At 49.5% G+C, this 13663-nt stretch overlaps 2 protein-coding genes across 6 annotated transcripts in view; one reads left to right on the forward strand and one right to left on the reverse strand.

Moving 5' to 3' along the window:
- The window catches only part of Cmtm6 (CKLF like MARVEL transmembrane domain containing 6), a 173912-nt gene that overhangs the window by 26738 nt on the left and 133511 nt on the right, over window positions 1-13663 (forward strand). The gene's annotated exons all lie outside the window — the stretch shown is intronic.
- Window positions 1419-13663, reverse strand: part of Cmtm7 (CKLF like MARVEL transmembrane domain containing 7) — a 31000-nt gene continuing 18755 nt past the window's right edge. Inside the window, exons 2-5 of the mRNA XM_052723414.1 lie at window positions 8832-9005; window positions 7389-7487; window positions 3960-4041; window positions 1419-1921 (exon numbers count right to left, since the gene is read on the reverse strand). Of these exons, the coding sequence (XP_052579374.1) occupies window positions 1908-1921; window positions 3960-4041; window positions 7389-7487; window positions 8832-9005 (369 nt within the window). The 3' untranslated portion in view covers window positions 1419-1907. The remainder of the gene's footprint in view (window positions 1922-3959; window positions 4042-7388; window positions 7488-8831; window positions 9006-13663) is intronic.

Genomic DNA, 13663 nt, shown 5'->3' on the forward strand with positions numbered 1-13663 from the left:
TGCTCTGTGGTTTTGCTTGTTTGTTTTGCTTTTTTAATTGAGACAGGAGCTCATGTAGTTCAGGGCGACACTGAACTTTCTATGTAGCCGATGATGACCCTGATTGTGATCCTCCTGCCTTCCACCCTCCACAGTGCTGGGATGACAGGTGTGGGCTACCATGCCAGGTAGGGAGGTGGCCTGGGATCCAGTGACGGCCAACGGGCCACTTCAAAAAGCTGCTGCTTGGCCACACTTCTCAGCTCCTTCTCCCCTGGTCATGCCCTCCTCAGACTCATACCCAGAGAGGGCTCTTCCAGGCCAACAGTGCTTCCCACATGCAGAAGAGCACATCTTGGTTGTCGGTGTGTCTGGGGCCTGGCTTCCACCATTCTACCCAGCTCCTATGCCTGCATGGCCACGTCACCCTGTGAACAAGGTTTTAGAAGATCCCTCCGTTGCAACACATCTCTCTTTTCTTGGATGGAGTTGGTCAGCATACCCAGAGCACCTTGGTGGATCAAGGGCTGGGTTCAGTATTGTCCCTCTGCATCAGCCTGCTGGCCCACAGCACAATGGCCACACCAACATACTAGGCCTACTCTGTCACTACCGACTCTGAGCCTCCATTGGTGCCCCTGCCACACATAATGAATGCTTCCCAGGAACTCACCAGATTCTTTTTTTCTTTTCTTTTTTTTTTTCTTCTTTTTTTGTTTTTCGAGACAAGGTTTCTTTGTGTAGCCTTGGCTGTCCTGGAATTCACTCTGTAGACCAGGCTGACCTCAGACTCACAGAGATCTGACTGCCTCTGCTTCCTGAGTGTTGAGATTAAAGGCGTGTGCCACCATTGTCCAGCATCACCATATAAGGATTCTGTCCTGTGTTCACATTGTCCAGGTGTACTCCTGAAAATTACACCAGATCCAATGTTCTAACTGGAAGAGAATTTAAGGTCCAGCATAGTAAAAGTCAAAGCTGGACGTGGTGGTACACAGCTAGAATCCCAGTACTTGGGAGGTGGAGGCTGGAGGATCAGGAGTTCAAAGGTCACCTTTGCCTACAAAGCAAGTTCAAGGCCAACCCAGACTATATAAGATTCTACCAGAAATGGGGAGATGTGTGTGCCTGGGAATGTAGCTCAGGTGGTAAAGTGTTTCCCTAATGTGCACTGAGCCTGGGTTCCATCCCCAGCACCACAGAAAGCTGGGCATCTCGGTACACACCTGTAATCTTAGCACTGGGAGGTGGAGGCAAGAGGATCAGAAGTTCAAGGCCAGCCTCAGCTACAGTTCAGTTTGAAGCCAGCCTGGGAGGGAGAAAAAGGAGATAGGGCATTTAGCATGGAGTACACACAGAGTACGGGGGTTGAATGTGTAACAGACACAAACTAGCATAGAAAAGTCTGGTGTTACATCTAATTCAATAAGAAATCCTGCTGCAATTGACTGATGTTTTATTACCCCCCCTACACACACATACTCCGTGATGAAGGCAGAGATAGGGACCGGAGAAACAGAGGAGCCACACAGTGTTTCTGCTCTTCACTTAGAGCAGAGGGTCTTCAAAACCAGATTGACAGGCCAGATAAATTAGGGTCCGCTTCTTCTGTGAGAACTCTGGGTGGTCTTGGTCCTGAGGGGTATGAAAAAAGTCGAGTCTATGCAGGCGGATCCAGACGTCTCTCCACTGTGCTCAGTACAGTCCTTGGTACCTGAGAGGTGCTAAGAGCCCCAATGGAGGAATGTTCTCTGAGGCAGACTGGAAGGAGGCTGTAGCTGCTTGATGCTCAGGAGCCTGGTGTTTCGGCAAAGCTAGGCAAGGTACTGGCCTTGTCACCTGAGCAGTCCATAGCCATGCCTGGGGTCCTCCTGGGGTGAGCCTACATCCTGCAGATCCTTTTGAGGGGACCAGAGGCTATGGCCTTGTCAGGCAGATGCATCTTGAGAGAGAAATGGAAAGTTAGGTCACCTAGCCAGGAACAACTCACCCCGAAGCCATAGGCTTCTGCTCCACATGTCTGAGCTCTGAATAGAATGTGTGTGTGTGTGTGTGTGTGTGTGTGTGTGTGTGTGTGTGTGTGTGCCTGAGCTCACGTGCATGCATGCAGGGGAGGGAGGAAGAGAGGAAGATCAAGGTCAGGCATCTTCCTTTATTGCTTTCCATCTTATTTTTTGAGACACGGTGTCTTGCTGACCCTGGCACTCACTGTCTAGGGCTAGGGTATCTGGCGAGAAAGCTGCAGGCATCTGTCTCCACCTCAGTGCTGGGATTACAGATAGATGCCCCATATTCGACTCTTTACATTGAGTACTGGGGATCTGGATTCTGGTTCTCATGCAAGCATTTTACTGACTAAACCCCAGCCTCTGAGTATGTTTTTTAAAAAGGAAGAAGAGGGGAGTGGAGAGATGACTCTCTACGTTATGTTCCCAGCACCCAAGCCAGCTGGCTCACGACTGTCTCCAACTCCAGGGGATCAAATCCTCTCTTCTGTCCTCTGAGGGTGTCTACATTCACACACACAGGACTCCCCAACCCCACTTAAAATCTTCAAAAAAAAAAAAGCAAGTTGTGGCTTGAAGAAAAGAGTGAATTAATCAAAACAGTTGTGTTGGTTTGGGCTTTCTGAAACCTCCCAGTGTCTCTGTGTTTTGAGACAGGATTGTAAAGGGGGGTCTGATGGCCTTGACGGTTTTCCGGCTTCGGTCCCCTCTACTGGGACCACAGGCATCTACCACCAGCTCCACAATTTCACAGTCAGTTTTTAAGAACACAGCTTCGTGTGGTGGTGCATGCTTGTAAACCTAGCACTGGAGAAACCGAGGCAAGAGGACTGCCCTAAGTTCAAAGCCAGTCTGGGCTGCGCATGTAGACACTGGCTAATCCCATTAAGGATGTATATTGGGGTTACTTTGTAAGGGCACTCATTATAGCAGTATTTAGTAACAACAACAACAAAGAAAATTTAAAAAATTAAACAAAGCCAAAACCTTAAAACTGAGTAGGAAAAAGGGCGAGTGATCCCATCACTGAAAAGTAAAGATTGAGAATTCCTCGTGACACCAGGCACATGTCTGGCACATGCCGACGTGGCGAGGAGGAAAAGGCAGGCATGTTTCCATGTTTAGAGAGAGGGTCTCACTATGTAGCTCTAGCCTGGCACAAGCCATGGAGACCAGGCCAGCCTCGAACTCACAGAGATCCGCCTGCCTCTGCTTCCCAATGTCGGGATTAAAATTGTACACCACCATGCCCTTTCCTGATTCTCTTTATATACGCGTATTTGCATGTGTATTTTTTTTTCTGAGAGGAGATACTGGGAAGAGATCAGGCACTACTGAGCGCTTGGTGCCACACACCTGTAATCCCATGACTTTGGAGGCTGAAGCAGGAAGATTGCAAGTTCAGACCTACTCTAGGCTTCCTAATAAGACTTTAAGAGAAAAGCAAGCCGGGTGGTGGTGGTGCATGCCTTTAATCCCAGCACTCGGGAGGCAGAGGCAGGCGGATCTTTGTGAGTTTGAGGCCAGCCTGGGCTACAGAGTGAGTTCCAGGAAAGGCGCAAAGCTACACAGAAAAACCCTGTCTCGAAAAAACAAAAACAAAACAAAACAAAAAAAAGAAAAAAGAAAAACGGTGAAAACTTTGCCTACATTTTGTAAGAGTTCTGAATTTTATTGTTACAGGATGCTTATTGCAAAAAAAATGCTTGCATAGTCCCAGCACTTGGGAGGTAGAGGCAAAAGGATCAGGAGTTCGAGGTCATACTTGGTCATACACAGAGCATCCCAGGGTGAATCCCTGGGCATGTAGAGATGGGTAAGAAGGCAGGCAAGGGCCTTCGATTCCACCCTTCCTTCTTCTGTGCCCTGCCCTCCAACTCTGCTTTGGACCTTGGTGCCAAGACAGCCCCTGTTGCTGAGCCAAGGACAGACTTCCCACCCTGTGTGCCCTGCGTCCCGACGACCAGTGCTTACCTGTTGACTGAGTTATGCAGCTGATCTTGTAGGACAGCCACAAGCTTGCCAGGCAGAGGAAGCTGGCCAGAAACCCAAAGACCTACAGTGGGAGAAGAAAGGGAGTTCACACCACAGGGCCATCGCTCGGGTTTTCTTCTGTGTCCTAGGAAGAAGCCGGGGAGCCATCTGACCCAGCCATCTCGTCCCCACTCAGTTAGCCTTGGGCTTCTGGTCCCCTCGTCAGGCCCAGGAGCCAGGTCTCTGGGTTTCTGGCCTTGTCCTTATTACTTTAGGTAACTCTAAGGCCCTGACTTGGGTTTGTATTTACAACCTCATTGGGGCCAAGCCACTGGACCTTGATGATCCAGGACCAATGAAAATGAGAGAGGTGGTATTGTAAATTTTAATTTGGATTTAAACATTGGAACGTTCCTGCAGATTATATGGCTAGCATTATTGGCTTTCATTGGTAACGGCTTCTGGTCTCTGCCAGCTTTATAGTCATGTAAGAGCTAAAGCTGAGGCCTCGGAGCTCAGCTTTATGTCTGCCCATATTTAAATAATGACAATAAAGTAAGTCAGGGCCAGGCTCCTACCCTTTCCGTGGTCCATCTAGTGCAGGGTTTGAGGAAGGTTGAACTTGACCTAATAGGCTTCTCAAAGATGGTTGAGAGAGAGTAATCACGACCCTGGTGTCTTGGGAACCATGAGGCTGGTGGCCATGGACTCTCCTTGGACCCTTGGACCCTCCAGTAGCCACTGAGGAGTAAGGACACGTCTGCCAGGTTTCTAAGCCTTCAGGCAGCTAACTCTTTGAGCCTACAATCCCCCAAGGTGAGGATGGTGCGCCATCCCTGCCCTTCCCATTTCACAGCTAAACCAGGAGAGGGACAGGGAGCTACCTCTGTTGCTTAAGACCCCAGAGCACACCAAGACCAGGCACAGGGTCTGACCCTGGACAGTGGGCTCCAGAACTCATGCTCTGCTAGCCCTTGGCCCAGGTGTCCTCAGACCCACACAAAGGCCTCGGGTCACCATGCTCCCACTAGTGCTGACACTGGCCAGCAGCTGACATTGGATAGGTGTGTCCAGGAACAGCCAGATGAAGGATAGAGTTCCAAAAAGGTTTGGTGTTCTTTCCAGGCCCAGCTCACTGGTATAGGTACCCGACTGTCCCCAGCAGCCTATGCCCAAAGGCCTTCTCCTTGGCTCTCTTTGTCCAGCTTGTCTGAGTCACATAATGAGCTGACTGGAGCCAGGCCTTGCTTCCCATTGTCTGTTCTGCACAATTAGCACATTACTACTACCCCAGTCCAACTGTCTGCACTGCATAATTGAACAGTTTATTATTACACTCTACAGATGCTAGTCTGCACCACAGTGCCTTGTTTGTTTGCTAATTGTCACATGGGCCCTGTCCGCCTCGACTAAGCTAGAGGGCTACTTTCTCATGAACAGGGACCTCATTTTGTTTTATTTTTCTGGCTTCCCTGTGGTGTGATAAATGTTAGCTGCTGGGGCTGAGAGACCATGGGACTGACACAGTTTATGTGTGACCTGATTATAAAACCCAGAGGGAATCCCTTTGTGAAATATAGTGTGTGTGTGTGTGTGTGTGTGTGTGTGTGTGTGTGTGTGTGTGTGTGTGGTGTGTGGTGGTGATGGTGGTGGTTGGGGTGGGTGGATTCCTGGACTCTTCCCCCAGCACGTACTATTATCAGGCAGGTACCACCCTGCAGGTGGCAGCTCAGAGGTCACATGGAGCACTGTGGAGGGTGCATCGGGGTAGCATTGTTTACGGGCTTGGCCACCCCTCGGCAGTGATGTTTGGTCTCCACTGTGTGGACTTGAGCAGAGAGTCTGTCCGAGGGAAACTCCGGGGGCAAACTGGATGACAGGCCATGATCTGGAGAATTCTGGTGATATTTGTAAGTGAAACTCGCGCAGACCTTGAAACTCATTTTAGAAGTCTTAGCTCAGTTGGTAGAGTGCACCAGCATGTACCAAGTCCTGGGTTCCATCCCCAGCACCACATACACCAGGTATTGTGTTGCATGCCTTGGATCCTAGTGTGTGGGGGGGAACTGGGCGGGGGGGGGGGGGGGGGGGTTGGAGTCAGGAGAATCTCAAGATGAAGGTCATCCTTGGCTATTTATTAAGTTGGAGGCCAGCCTGGGCCACAAGAGACCAGGTCTTAAAACAAACACAAAATTTTTTTTGCCTGGGTACTGGACTAAAGGCCACTCAGATAAGAAGTTGGCAAAATCACGACCACAGGAGTCTATGGACCTTGTAAAAACGTTTCAACCATGCGTCCATAACTGTATACACTTCTGTATGCTCGTGTATCCCACAGTGCTGTATTTCTGCACATTCTAGCTACCTGTACATGGCTATTGGGTGCCCCTTCCGGTCCTGAATACTGTTACAACTGAAAATGTGGACTGTGTTGAAGCTGAGTTGGTAGAGCGTCTGCCTCCCACGCAGGCAGCCTAGGATTCAGTTTCTGGCACTGCATAAAAATTGGGCATGGGTGGAGCACACCTATAACCCTAGAACTAGGGAGGTGGAGGCAGCAAGATCAGAAATTCAAGGTTATCCTAGCTACATCGTGAATTTGAGGTCAGCCTTGGCTACATAAGAGTCTGGGTTGTTTTTTTTTTTTTTTTTTTTTTTCCTGAGACAGGATTTCTCTGTGTAGTTTTGGTGCCTGTCCTGGGTCTCGCTCTGTAGATCAGGCTGGCCTTGAACTCACAGAGATCCGCCTGACTCTGCCTCCCAAGTGCTGGGATTAAAGGTGTGTGCCACCACTGCCCGGCCTGTATTTTTTTTTTTTTTAAGGTATCTGAGCAGGGTGGTACATGCCTACCACTCCAGTACTCAGGAGGAGACAGAGGGAGGCAGATGCAGGAGGATCTCTGTAAGTCTAAGGCCAGCTTGGGCTACATAGTGCATTCTAGGCTATCCTGGGCTAAACAGTGCATTCCAGGCCAGCCTGGGATACCCAGTGAGACCCCAAAGAAAAGACAAAGGACTCATAGCAGACATCACTAATTGATCTCAGTATCCTTCCCTCTAGAAGCAAAAGAGATGCCCAAATACTTCTTTGCCATGAGTATATGCTCAGAGTAGGCATGGGGATTGAAATCCCTTTGCTCTGATTTTTTTTTTTTTTTTTTTTTAGGCAGTGGCTATAAGGAAGATGGGCCCAGAGATAGGCTGTAGAGAGTAGGCCCAGCTACTACTGTAGCTCTCTAAGTTTGTCAACAGTCCTTCAGTCTCCCTTCCCAGACCCTCTGACACGAGCCCAAGCGTCAGGCCCTTTGGAGAGGCTGGATTGAGGTAGGTGTGGGTTCTAAGAAGAAAGGTTCCCAAATCAACCCCTTCCCTGCCCCCTACCAGGAAGAAAGGACCTCAAATCTGAATTGGTTGCTAAAAGCATCTCACCGCTCCCGCTACCAGGCCACTCTGGTTGTAGCTCTTGGAGGCTGCCACGATGGAGGCGATGAGAAGAAGCAGGGTGCCGATTAGATAGTGCAGCAGTTCCTGGACCAGGGCAAAGAAAGGAGAGACATGAGTGGAGAGCGCTCGGGTGCAGTGGGGTAGAGACAGCTCCACTTTGCCTTGGAACGCTTAGGCCAGAAGAATGGCATGTCTCTCAGTGTGGAAGCTGGGCCAGGAAGAGCCACACCGGGGAGAAAGGAGCCTGGGAGAGCAGGAGGCACAGAGAAGGGAGGCATCTCTGGTGAGCAGTGCTGTTCGCTGAGAACTGCCTGGTTCCCGAGATCGACCTGCAGACCTTTTCTCTGATCCTTGGTTTAATCCAGCATAAAACAAAACAAAACAGAACAAACAACAACAAGGTACTCTAAAAAAACCTGGAAGCACAAAGCACCAAGGTCTAACACACACACGCACACACACACACACACACACACACACACACACACACACACACACACACAGGCACTCGATAGATTAGGTTCTCAATCTGATGACGGATATCTATAAAAACTCATACCTAGCCTCACATCAACATGGAAGGCACGTGCTTCCCACCAGAGATCACAGCCGTGACATCTGCTCTTGCCCCGTCTGTTCAACATTCAGCCTCTCTGTTCAGCTCATTCTCCACAATAAAGGAGGCAATCAGATGAAAGGCATCTAGATTAGTCGGAAGAAGTGAACCACTGATATGTGTGGACCGTGTGATCTGGTACATGTTGGATTCTAAGGATCCACTAGGTCCCTGTTAGAACTGATGAATTAGCACATTTACGCTCAGGTAGAAATCAAGGCACAAAATTAAGTATATTTTCCAGGTGTGGTAGCACACACTTAACTCAGGAGGCAGAAGCAGGAGGATCTCTGTGAGTTTGAGGCTAGCCTGGCCAACACAGTAAGACACTGTCTTCAAAACGATCCTTCCAGTTTATCTTCTCAGCCTCTGCCACCAAGTGCCACCATTCAACTCTCTCAACAGTGTCCACATTCACCATCCTTACCAGCTCCTTCCTTCAAGGCTGGTCCTCCCACACTCCACACACACAGCACAAAAGGAGCCTCAGCCTTCTAACGCTGGGAAGTGAGTTTGAGAAACCCTCAGAGCTGGGCGGTGGTGGCGCACGCCTTTAATCCCAGCACTCGGGAGGCAGAGCCAGGCGGATCTCTGTGAGTTCGAGGCCAGCCTGGGCTACCAAGTGAGTTCCAGGAGAGGTGCAAAGCTACACAGAGAAACCCTGTCTTGAAAAACCAAAAAAAAGAGAGAGAGAGAGAAAAACCCTCAGGCAGCCAGCAGAGATGTCTACCAGGCACTGAAGAGTCAAGGTCCAAACAGCCATGTCCCAACCCCTGTCCCAACTCCATGCTGACTATGGGGCCAGGTCTTACCGACAGGGGCCAGCTGATGCAGGTGAGCACACGGTAGAAGCGGAAGAGATGGACCAGGTAAAAGATGAGAATCATTATCAGGTCACAGATGGTGACTACTTCAAAGAAGCTGTACGCGCCATAGTCGATCCGCAGAGAGCTTCGCACACAGATGAAGGCAATCAGTAGGGTGATCTGTGGCAGACATGGAGATGTTGGCACACTTCTACCCAAGACAAGTACCCAGTTATAGACAAACAGGAAACCAGCTGAGCTGCCCTGTGTCAATCCTGAATTGATACACTGCTACAATCCAGCACAAATTCCCACACAAATTGGCTGGGAGGTTGGAAGAATTTGCTTTCACATAACACACACAGGCTTTAAAAATACAGTCGGGGGAGCCAGGCTTATGCACTAGGTAAAACTAATACTCAGCTGTTTCAGATGGCAAAGATAGCAACTCATCCATTGTCCTTATCAGTGGACAGCAAGCAAGTTATTATTGATTGACATGTGGCATACATGATCCAATTGAAGCATTTGAGAACTCTGCCAGTTAGACAAAAACCATCCTTTGTTTCATATAGGGAAATGGAGGCACACTGAGTCACTAATTAGTCCAACTAGCTCAGCTTGTACGCAGTAACATATTTGGATCAGTGTCCATGTGTGTGCGCACGTGTGCGCACACACACACACACACACACACACACACACACACACACACACACACACGCACATGAACACACACTTGTATATGTGTGTGGAACCAGAGGCTGACATCCCATATCCTCCCCTAATGCACTTCACCCTATTTTTTGAGGCAGGGTCTCTCACTGAACTTGAAGCTCCTCAATTCAGCTAGACTGGCTGGGCAGCAAGCCCCAGAGGTTATGTGCACATGGCTGGCTTTTTCACATGGGTGTTGGGATCCAAACTCGGGTCCTCATGCTTGCCTGACTGAATGAGCCATCTCCCCAGTCCCCTGCTCTGCTGCAATAGCCCTTCTTCAGGTCAAGCCCACTTGAGAGAATCTAGCATTCACAGTATTCAGTGTGGACCTGGGTGGCTCCAAGAAGTCTCTAACTGGTGGAAAGAAACAAGACACTACCTGTAATCCAGGCTCTTTGGAGGCTGAGGAGATTGCTAAGAGTTTGAGGCCAGCCTGGACTGCACAGTGAGTTAGGGTCAGTGTTAGGTACATAGTAAGACCCCGTCTTAACACAAAATAAATAAAAAGATCAACAACAGAGCATCAAGTATTAAAAGCCTGATGGTCCGAATTGGTCCCTGGGACCCCCACGGTGGAGGGATAGAACTGGCATATACAAATTGTCCTCTGAGCTCCACAAACATGCCCCTGTAAGAAATAAATAGGCAAATATAGTAATAAAAATGTTTTCAAAGAGCAGTGACAAGAGCTGGGCAGTGATGGTGGATGCCTTTAATCCTTGCACTGGGGAGGCAGAGGCAGGTAGATTTCTGAGTTCGAGGCCAGCCTGGTCTACAGAGTGAGCTCCAGGACAGCCGGGGCTGCACAGAAAAACCCTGTCTCAAAAGGAAACAAATAACAAGCAGACTTTCTTGGTTCCTTTTCCCATTTCTAAGGTAAACTACTCTGACACAAGCAACTTAAGGGAGAAGAAATTTATTCTGTGTGGTATTTGAATGCAGTCGGCCCATGAGTTCAGAGGGAGTGACACTATTAGGAAGTGTGGCTTTGTTGGAGTAGGTGTGGCCTTGTTGGAGGAAGTGTGTCATTGTGAAAGCTGGCTTTGAGGTCTCATATATGCTCAAGCCATGCCTAGTGTCTCTGTTCACTTCCTGTTGCCTGCACAAGATGTAAAACTCTCAGCTACCTCTCCAGCACCATGTCTGGCTGCACGATGCCATGTCCCATCATGATGGTAATAGATTGAACCTCTGAACTGTAAGCTATTAATCAATTAAATGTTTCCTTTGTTGAGTTGCTGTGGTCATGGGGTCTTCTTCATAGCAATAGGAACCCTAACTAAGCCAGTCTGGCTCACCGTTCAGTGGTGTAGTCCTTCAGGGCAGGGAGCTCAGTGCAGCAGGGAGCCCAGTGCAGCAGGGAGCCCAGTGCAGCAGGAGCCCAGTGCAGCAGGGAGCTCAGTGCAGCAGGGAGCTCAGTGCAGCAGGGAGCCCAGTGCAGCAGGGAGCCCAGTGCAGCAGGGAGCTCAGTGCAGCAGGGAGCCCAGTGCAGCAGGGAGCCCAGTGCAGCAGGGAGCCCAGTGCAGCAGGATCTTGAAGCAGTTGCTCACCTCTCATCCACGATCAGGAAGCAGAGGGATGGATCTTCCCAGCTCCTGTCTGCATTTATACAGTCCAGGATCCAACCAGGGAACGGTGCCCCCACACTGGGCAGAACTTCCCACTTCATATGTGTGAAGGTGTGTGTGTGTGTACAGGTGTGAACACATGGCACAGTGCAAGTGTGGAGGTCAGAGGACAAGTGTCAGGGGTCAGGTCATTTCTCTCCCTGCGCCATATGAGTTCTGGGGATCAGGCTTGGCTGTAAGAGCCTTTACATGCTGAGCCATCTTGCTGGCCTTGTTGGTTTATTTTTGATACAGAGTCTCATTATCCCAGCTGGCCTCCGATTCCCTATGAATGAGGACGACTGTGAACGTCTGGTCCTCCTCTGTCCACCTCCTGGACCGAGATTACAGGCATGTGCTATCACATCCAGTTTTATGTGGTGCTGGGGAATGAACCCAACTCCCCAGCCTAGGAGTAGCCACATTTGGGGGGGCGTGGTTTGGAGGGTTGAAGCTGTCCTGGAACATGCCCTATAGACCAGGCTGGCCTCAAACTCACAGAGATCCACCTGCCTCTGCCTCCTGAGTGCTGGGATTAAAGGTGTGTGCCACCACTGCCCAGCTAGGAATAGCCACTTTAAAGAGACTTACTTATTTATTAATAATTTATTTATTTGTATTTTATGTACATTGGTGTTTTGCTTACATGTATGTCTTTGTGAGACTGTTGGATTCCCTGGAGCAGGAGTTACAGACAGTTGTGAGCTGCCATGTGGGTGCTGGGAATTGAACCTGGGTCCTCTGGAAGAGCAGCCAGTGCTCTTAACTGCTGAGCCATCTCCCCAGTCCCAAGAGATTTATTTTTATTAGTTTGAATTACATGTAGGCGTATGTGTCTGCATGTGGGTATGTGCACATGAGTGCCGGTGACTGAGGAGGCCAGAGGCATTGGATCCCTGGAGCAGGAGTTACTGCCTATTGTGAGCCACCTGACCTGGGGCTGGGAACCAAACGTGAGTCCTCTGATAGAGCAGTAAGTGCTCCTAACTGCCGAGCCATCTCCAGCCCTGGAACAGACACTTTTAAAACAGGCCCTGGTCTGTGGTGGTGCAGGCAGAGGCAGACAGATATGTAAGAGTTCAAGGCCAGCTGGGTCTACATAGCAAATTCCAAGCCAACCAGAGCTACATAGTGAGACCCCATCTCAAAACAAACAACAGAAAACAAAACAAAACAAAAAATAAAATAAAAAACCCATATTTGGCATGTTTTGAAAGTAGGTTATGAGTTGTTCTGGGTTTTGTGTGTGACTCTTGCTCAGAGCGGAACTCTGTCAAAGGAGAATGATGGGAACAGGTGAGGAACACACCTGACAGCTGCACTTGGGGTTCTGCCTGATAATGTCCCAGGGCCAGAGACACCATGGGGACATGCTTAACTGAACCACAGCTGATGCCACTGAGAACCTTGTCCTGAGGATGACACCACAGCCCTGAGTCAGGGACCAGTGGAGAACAGTGTGGTAAATCCCCACCTCTGGGCCACAGCCCTGGTGGGTGAGAGTCCTGAACCCACCCACATGCTGCCTGGAGGCAGGCACCCAGGCCTGTAGAACTGAGCTCCTCTGTGGGCCAATGACAGCTGCTGGTGACCTTCAGGAGCAGCAGGAAGACGTACCAGCATCCTCTAGACTCCCATGTATGCTTCCACAGGAGAGGGATCTAGTACCAAATACTCTCACACACTGCACTTCTTAACATTAAATGTGACCTTTCCTGGGACTGGTGAGATGGCTTAGTGGATAACAATGACTGCTGCCAAGCATGATGATCTGAGTTCAATCTTGGGACCCACGTGGTGGGGAGAACCAAGCCCCATGGGCTGTCCTTTGACCTCCACGTGAGTACTATGGCAGATGTGTACCCACATACAATTACATGTGCACACAAAATAGTGAATAGATAAGGAGCCATAGAGGAAGGCAGGTGTTTGAGTTTGCCGTAATAGTGCATTCCACCTCCCTTCTCTGTTTTCCTTGAGACAAGGATCTCATGTAGCCCAGACTGGCCTGGAACTCACTAAGTAGCCAAGGACGACCTTGAACTCCTGATCCTCCTTCTAGAGTACTGGGATTACAGGCTTGTACAACCATCCCTGGTTTTTGCAGTGCTGGGGACTGAACCCAGGACTTCTTGCATACTAGGTAAACACTCTACAGACTGAGCCACATTCCCAGCTGTCCCTATGAAGAGCCCTAACTTAACATTAGTGCAGCTATGACAGGCTGCAGACTAACAATGCTGGGACAAGGCCTCACCATTACAATAACCAGGAAAAGCCACAAACTGTACCCTGTGCGGGACTAATCAGAACTGAGACAAACAAGTACTAGATGCTCCAGAACATAAGGGATAGCTTACATCACTTGTATGTAAGTTGCCAATTTCCTTGTAGCAACACTGGTACCAATCCCTGTTTGACAAGACTTCTGTGAACCCACTCCTGCCCAATCAGGAGTTCAACCCCCATCTGAATCCTGAATCCCCCTACCCTCATCCTTTACTCCTTAAA

This window comes from Peromyscus californicus, unplaced genomic scaffold, assembly GCF_007827085.1.
Source record: "Peromyscus californicus insignis strain IS unplaced genomic scaffold, ASM782708v3 Scaffold_11__1_contigs__length_118956290, whole genome shotgun sequence".
NCBI classification, from domain to species: domain Eukaryota; kingdom Metazoa; phylum Chordata; class Mammalia; order Rodentia; family Cricetidae; genus Peromyscus; species Peromyscus californicus.